The 8,389-nt window shown below is 38.2% G+C and overlaps 1 protein-coding gene across 1 annotated transcript; it reads left to right on the forward strand.

Annotated features, from left to right (window-relative positions):
• Positions 1-3,713: 3,713 nt before the first annotated feature.
• Positions 3,714-4,658, forward strand: LOC147822099 (olfactory receptor 14K1-like). The gene has a single exon (XM_087197559.1). It carries the CDS (start codon positions 3,714-3,716, stop codon positions 4,656-4,658), a length of 945 nt encoding a protein of 314 aa, XP_087053685.1.
• Positions 4,659-8,389: the final 3,731 nt, after the last annotated feature.

An 8,389-nucleotide genomic window follows, 5' to 3' on the forward strand; every position in this document is an offset into this window, starting at 1 on the left:
GCCACGGGACAGGAGCCACACACCCCTTCACTGTCCTCCAAAGTCATTAATTAACTCTTCAAAAAATTACCCACACTGCCATGCCTGGTTTCTATGAAGGTCAGTAGGATTGTTCCTCCTGGACGTGCTCTGTCCATTCTTGCTCACTCACTTGGGAGTGTGTGGTGGGGAGTGGAGGAGAAAATTAAAATGTTCTACTTATATTCTGTTCCAAATGAAACAGTGCCTCTTCTTCTACCAAGTTTTTCAATTCTACAGCATTTTGCTTCCCAACTCCCCCATTCTCCCAAACTAATGTGTAGCTCTCTGTCCCTCTGTGTCCCTCTCTTCCCCCTTCTGCTCCCATCCTGTCTCTTTCTCCCCACTCCCTCACCATTCTCACATCCACCTTTGATTTATTAAATGCAGCTCACTGCTTCAACACAGGCTAGGATGCTGTCTGCCCCACATAACCCTAGGGCTATATTTCTGCAGCTTTAAGGCAGCACAGGGAAACAGCATCCTTAATGCTCAGCATTCCTTGCTTTCATCTGACATAGCTGCTGACCCTGCACTGTATTCAGTTTATCCCCTTACACTTCACTGTGTATTGTAATAAAAGATAAGATCGTTTCAAGATAAGAGCTGAAGCACAGAATGCTGTGCCCTACTTCTTTTTATGTGAAACTCTGTATTTACTGACTTCTATAATGCTTGTGTCACATGATTTTCAATCCCATAGCTCCTCCCATAACTTTCAACTTTTAATCACCCTTATTTCTTCTTCATATAACAATATTTTGTTAAAGGCTTTGCAGAACTGCCTCAGGAAAGCCATGTGTCATAAACATATACATCTTTCTACAGCCTTTGAAGTGGACCTCATCCTCAGAAAATCAATAGATGTCACAAAATTTCATGTGCACATCCACGGGGGTTGGAATAATGAAGACAATTTTCTTCCCATGGTGACTGCAGAATGCTAAGCCGGCTTCACAGGCACAGGTTTGGGTAGCAGTATGGGGAGTTTGCGTATGTGTGTGTGTGCACTTGTGTGTGTGTGTGCATGTGTAGTCTGACTCAAGTCCAGTATTTCATTTTCTTATTCATCTTTCAAAAGCTACTTTAAAATTCATTTTCTTTTCCTTTTAGTCTTCTGTTTTATGTTATTCTCCTGTGCTTTCATTTAAAAATAAACATAAAGCAAAAGTTTTATTCATTTCTTTTCACCGTCTATTCAAATTTGATTTTCAATCAGCAGTTCTTTATCTTTGAAAGCAAATGTGAAATTAGAGTATAAAATAGACTTTAAATTCTGTGTGTCATCTTGATAGAGATTTTATCTAAAGGTCATTGAAGAAAATTTTCATGCTATTTAAAAAAAACATTACATTTTTTAAAACCTGTGTTCCACATTAAAATATGGCTATGTTTTCATTAAGAAAGTATTTTGTATTAGTTGACATTAAACCATTTTTTCTACATGAAAATAGAGAGTATTAGTGTGCTTTATTTAAATTTTGTAAATGTTATCTCTTCCAAATCAAATCACACTATTCAACTTTGGGAAGATTCATATTAAAATAAATAATATAATTTCTTAAGTAGTAAGGGTAGCATTCAGATGTTAATATAAAAATTTTTATTAATGGAAATTATGTCAGTTCTGAGAGAGAAATTGCTCTAGTAAGATCTCACCTCCACATCCCAGCTCCACTCTTGGGAGTACAGTCCACTGAGAGAGAACAGAGCTTGTCAGAAGTGGAGATATCAGCACAGGGGATTTGGAAACTCTTCTCTGCAGGACAGAATGAAAGGCTGGCCCTGTTCACCAGGTAGGAACAGAGGATTCTTCAGATCCCACTGCTGCCATACTGAACCATCAGGCTGAGGACATTCTGCCCTCCTATGAGGGCACATACCAGTTAGCCTTGGAGAACCAGGGAATTAACATGCTCATTTTAAAGGAAGCAGAAACTCCTTAGCAAATGCATCTACCTAGGTAGGACCATGAAGTCCCCAAGTCCTTGGGCTTCATGGACTCTGCAGGGCAGCATGTGTGGGGACCCAAAGGGAAGCATCTCACACTCCCTACTGAACACTCAGCCCAGGTCATCACAGGACATCCTACATGGCCTGGGCTGAAAACACCTTTGGATGTTCCCAGAAACACCTCTAAACTTGAGGATGAGGAGGGGTGACCAGAGAAGGAAAGCAAAGTCACTGGAGTGATGGAAAGGACAAAGAGGCTCTAAGGACTGAGGACCTGAGGGAGAGAGCAAGGCCAAGCCCTTCCCATGGGGGAGCCCATTGAGCTGAGGCTGGGGGATGCACAGCCTCTCTACTGGTTATCCTTTTCTCCAGCATGGGGTGGTTCTCAGTGTGGACAGAATCCTCCCTAGAACATGGCCCCAATTGTTTGCATTAGTCTCTAGTTTTGCTCTTTAAAGCACAATAGCATTGTATATTTAAAATTCAATTTGTCAGAATGGCTTGAGTAGTTTTCAGTCCTCTGTGCTATGCTAAATAACTGCACTGAAGTACAAAAAAAAATAGTTGTTATGATAACATCTACACCCAGGAATTTCACATTCTATAAAAACTTGGGGAACAATTTTAATGTCTTGGGAATAATTGATTGTGATATCACTTTATAATAATGAGTTTCAATTCTTATTTTAGTGTTTTCTTCTTATATGTTTCTTCCTAATGAATGGACTATTAGATTTCCAAAGTCATGAAATATCCTGTCACAGAGAGACTTTCTTTAGTTTCCACTTCACACAGCTCAGCCAATTGATGGCCCAATTAATGCCAGGTTTACATATTGCATATGCAGCCAGGAGATCTTTCACTTCTGATTTGTAATCCACACACAAATAACACCAAGTGGTATATTATTGATGCATGAAAAGGTGCACCCTATACCCTATTTCAGTTATTATTACACAGCAAATCCTGTAAATCTTAATGGGAAAAAAGTCAACAGTGATTTCATATTATTTTGGAGATATGTAGTATTTCTTTTTCCTTTCAAAAGTAATTTAAACTAAAGTACATTAGAATTGTTTTGTACCACTTTTGAATAAAAAGTTGTATATTTTTGTGTTTTTAAACTTTCTATCTAACTCATGTGCTAATCTATGCATGTCTCAATAATGGAGAGACACATAACAGGTGATGTGCTGTATGTATTATAATATTGATTTGTCTTAGTACATATTTGCAGTACATGATGACTACATTCACAGTGAGGAGTTAGAATGTGCACATAACAACTCTCAATTCTTTCTACACCCTTTCCTCTCCTCTCCCTCCATCTTTTGGTCCACTTTCCTTTTACAAAAGATTTCTCCTTTCCCACTATCTCTTTTATTTGATCTTTATTTATACTTCAAGTTCCTCACGGAAGAGAGGCTATGTGATTTTTAAGCCTGAGTGTCTGATTTACTTCAGTTTGCTAACATGCTTTATGGTCTCCAAGTGCACCCACTCTCCTAATAAAGGCCTCAAGCTTGTCTTTCTGGGAGGATAGTAAAGTAGTGCTCTATTGTGTCTAAATATCACATTTTCTTTGTCCATTCATCTGTTGAGGGACATAGAGGCCACTCACAAGATTGAATTATAAAGAACCCTGATACTAAAATCATGGATGTGCCTGCATCCCTGATGTATGATGTTTTTAATTCACCATTTTTCTTTCAGACTCAGCAGGCACCTCATGACTCTATAATATGAAGAATCAGACACTTCTGAGGGAGTTTTTGCTCCTGAGATTGACAGACAGCACAGTGCTGCTGGGGCTCCAGGCTGCCTTCTTCTCCCAGATCTACCTGGTGGCCATGCTGGAGAATCTGATGATCATCCTAATCACAGTTCTCAACTGCCACCTCCACACCCCCATGTACTTCTTCCTCAGGCATTTGTCTTTCTTGGACCTGTGTCTCATTTCCACCACAGTCCCCAAATGTATTCTCAACTCCATCACCCTCAGAGAGTCCATCTCTTTCTTTAGGTGTGTGTGTCAGATCTTCTTGGTGGTCCTGTTGGCAGGGCCAGAGATGGGATTCCTCACCTACATGTCCTGTGATCATTATGTGGCCATCTGCCACTCTCTGCACTATGAGGCTGTCATGAGCAAAAGGTGCTGTGTCCAGTTGATGGCTGTGTCCTGGCTCAGTGGAGGGGCCCTGGGAATCTTCTGCTCAGCAAGGATGTTCTCCCTGGAGTTCTGTGGCTCCAATAGGATTCACCAGTTTTTCTGTGATGTTTCTGCCCTTCTAGAGCTCACTTGTTCTAAGGAATATGCTGCTATCAATGTCAGTCTGGTCCTTGGTATCTTCTATGTGTTCTCATGTTTGGTTTGCATCGTGGTCTCTTACGTGTTTATTTTCTCTACTGGGTTGAAGAGCTCATCCAGGCAGAGCAGGTCCAAAGCCTTCTCCACCTATGTACCCCACCTGGTGGTTGTCAGCACCTTTTTCCTAACAGGTACTTCTGCTTATTTAAAGCCAAGCTCCAATGCACCTCCTCTTCTCAAAGTGCTGTGTTCTTTGTTCTACACTGTGGCACGCCCAGCCTTGAACCCCATTATCTACTATCTGAGGAACAGGGACATTCAATCAGCTCTAAGAAATTTGTTGAGGAAGGCAAGGAGGGGACTAATAGAAGGATACTAAAGTTGAAGGAGTTAGCAACATTCCCGCCACCATTTTTCCTCTAACCAGCTGTTTGGGATGATTTCTTTCCAGAAGTCTGTAGATCCTGGTGGTCCTCCTTTGGTGATCTCAGGTTGTCAGTTTTAGTACAAAGTAAATCATTTCCAACACTTTTTCACTTGACAACTTTTGTGTTACAGAAATTATGAAGGTTTTTCTGTTGTGCCTTTGATGAGTTTTGTTCTTGTCCTGATGTTCCATATACAGAAGAATTGTGTAACGTTCCATTTCCTCCTAAGCACTCATCTCTCCTGGCTTTCTCTGTATTTTGTCAATGTTTTATTTTCTGGCTTTTTCATTGTGCTTCCTAAGTTTTGTTAATTAGACTTTATTATAATTTCCAATTATCACTCTTCAGTGAAAATTATTTTAAATTAAATTTATGATTTAAACATAAGTGTGCAATTTTTAAATGTCCTTAATTTTATCACAGGTTTTAATTTATGAATACTTATTTGGTGTATTCCATATAATAAAAGATTTGATCTCTCACATTTTTGTTTTTTCTGAAAAAATTATGTTTCTGGATGCAGATGTCTTTCTGTTTACTGAAAGCTGTTTGTCTCTGCTATAGACATTCTTGATATTTTCTAATTATACTTTGGAATCTATGAACATGGTAAGGATTACTGCTTCTATTACTGAAAATTCCTATTTCTTCCAGACATTCAATATTGCATGGCATTTCATGTATCCTCAGAGTGCAAAATCGTTTCCTTCCCTGGCTAGAGAACACAGTTCTGTCTCCCTGGTCAGCCTGCTCATTGCTTCCTTCAGGACAGGGAGTTCAATTTTGTTAATCACTATCTTGATAGCCCACACTTTGATGCTTCCAGTCCTCCCTAGGGCAGGAGGAGCCTCTCACAGAGCAGGTGGGGCAACTGAGGCCCAGGGAGGTGCAGTGTAGCCTTTGATATGGAGCCCATAACATAGGATATAGAAACAACTGTGGCCACTGGCAATGTCTTCAAAGGAATTCTCAATGAATACCTTTGAAATTTGCTCCTAATACCTGTCTCATGGACTCTCATATTTGTACAAATTCTGTGCTCACTTCAGCAGCACATGTACTATTTGTACAAATTCTACACAAATTTCAAAGTGTAGTTTAAATAGAATGTGACTATGAAAAAGTATAAAGCACTTGGTTTCATCTTTTCAATCTCTAAACACAAGTGTAAGTCAACAAATGAAATATGAATATATCATTTAAAGTAATGTAAATATCTATTTGGGTAAGCAAGTTAATATCACACAAGAACTCAGGTATGTATGTCTGCATGGGTAAGTGAAGCATGAACTCATTAATTTATTCTATTATGGAATACACAATTCTGCGCAGAAGTCAGTTTTGTTGTTACTTCCCCTTTAACAAGTCTTGATCCTAATTCAGTTTATTTCAAATGCACAATATAACTAATCAAATTTTTGAAGAAAAATATTCTATTGAATGAACATATCAATTTTTAGTTGACTCCTTTTTATAGAAACACTGAATTGAAATATGAAAAAATGTGGATTTGAAAATGAAAGCATTGGGGAAAGACTAAATCTTTACAAGCAGACATTATAACTGATAATTCACATATGTACACATCATTCACAAATACAACTAATATTTTAAGTGGGAAAATAGGTAATTGGCTGTCTGATGAAAGAGAACTGAGATGAGTTTTTATGTTTAAATTCCAGGTCAAGAGAAATGCAACTGTGCTGGGATCCTCAGGCCCAGCAGAGTCACAGATGGGCTATGTTACCTCTGCTGGGCTGTGTGGAGAATGCTTTCTTGTCATCTTGCATGTCCTCCACCTTGTGTATGGGGTTTTCTTCACAACCTCCTGACATTTGTCAGCTGAGGCTATGACATTGTTATTGGTGGAGAACTCACAATGTAGTAGCCACTTCTCTGTGGCCTTCCCACACATTTCCCCAAAGACCTATGATAATAGTGATGATCACAGGAACCATGGAAATACTGTATCCACCTTAATTCAGAGGAGCTCTGAGTGTCTGGGGACAGTTGCATTCCTCAGATAGTGAAACTTAACTCATTCAACCTTCTACCCTATGACTCCTTTATGACCTCTACTCTTTAGTGTCCATATATTGGTGAAGTTATTCAATATTAATTTTTCACACACTCTTCAACTTGTGGTAGAAAAATCCATAAATGTGTGTTTAGAAGGATTCAAAAACTAATTTTCAGGAAATTATTTATCCTAAATGCTAATGATACTAAATCCTCTAACTCTGGAAAGAGAGTAAATGGAGGTGTTTCCTGACTATTTCTTCCTTACTATTTGACTTTTTGCAACATTATTTAGGGTGCATTACATTTTCACTTGAAATCAGTGCTCTGGTTTATAGGTTGAATACAAGTAATGCACTTAGGAGATATCTATCTCAGCATCTGCAAATGACACACGGGCAAATATTTAGATGTGTTAAAATAGAGTTATTCCACAGTTCTAAAGTCCTGGCATCTAAAGAATGATTACCAAGGGTTCCTTGGTGAGCTCAGTGGTAAGGAGTAAAGGATTTCAGAGAATCGGGCAATGGAAATGTGCAAAGATGCTATCAGAACTATGGTTTCAGTTTGTAATTTTCCTTTCAATTTGATTAAGAAATAAAGCTTGATCATGCCATAGAATAGAAATCTAATGTACATAAAATATTTTTTTTATTTCAATTCCACACATTGTTAACATTTCATGAAATGAAATAGCAAGAAATTTTTTATCTTTTTAAAAGACTTCAGATTATAGGTAAGTATTTAAAAGTAATTTGGGCCTCCTACTTGGCACCCCTCCTGGCCCTCAGGAGCTTTCCTATCAATAAATATCTTCCTACTTTTAAACTCTGTCATTCCTAGGACTCATTCTTCAATTTCTAGAGAACAAGAACTCAGTGTATTATATAGTTTACAGGTTGAGAGATATACATTTCATTTTTCATATTTCCCATGACATTATTGGAGGGCCTACCAAGATAAAAATTAATATGAGATAAGAATTTACTTTTGATTACCAAATTATATTAAGTAACCAAAATTGTAATTCTTGTTTGTCACTGCTTGTGCCTCTTATAAATGCTTTGTACTTTGAGTTCTTATACATTGTCATTTTGATAAAATGATAATGTTTCTTTAAAAGGAAATTTTACTTTGGTAGATGAGATTTTATGTTACTTTTCGATGTTAATTGCTTGATTAGCTTGTTAGACATTGCTGAGGAAAAGTAATGTTAGATCATCATAATTCCATAACTCCATAATCCCATAATGTTAGATCCATCATAATTCTTTACCAATTATACCCAGCAAATTAGAAAATGTAGTTAAATAGGTCTCTCTGTAAAATCTAGTTTATAGTTGAAAAATGTACATGCCTATTGATAAAATATGGGACCCCAGCTGTCAATTAATAAGGCACTAGGCCAGCAGCCACTCTTAAGACTTGGGGGACAGGTTTCACTGAGCAGTCTGGGCCAATACTTCTCTATTCTAGAGAAAATGTTGAGCCAGCTCTGCCTCAATTTCCTTTCTGGTCTGGTGTTCCACTGGTGGGGAGGCAGTCTTAGCTCTTGAGATTCCCCACTCTCACCTTTCCAGGCTGAGAGTGATGATTCAGGGGCAAGTTGTGTCAATAACTCACTGAGAGCATGAGAAGGAAAAATCTCCTTTCCTGATTTCAT

Source organism: Heterocephalus glaber, unplaced genomic scaffold, assembly GCF_053883595.1.
Source record: "Heterocephalus glaber isolate CG9 unplaced genomic scaffold, H.glaber_assembly_v1.0 deba00001673, whole genome shotgun sequence".
Classification (NCBI taxonomy): Eukaryota; Metazoa; Chordata; class Mammalia; order Rodentia; family Bathyergidae; genus Heterocephalus; species Heterocephalus glaber.

Bases quoted from the DNA above. Each gene is read 5' to 3' on its own strand.
- LOC147822099 (XM_087197559.1), top strand. From the start codon at position 3,714: ATGAAGAATCAGACACTTCTGAGGGAGTTTTTGCTCCTGAGATTGACA.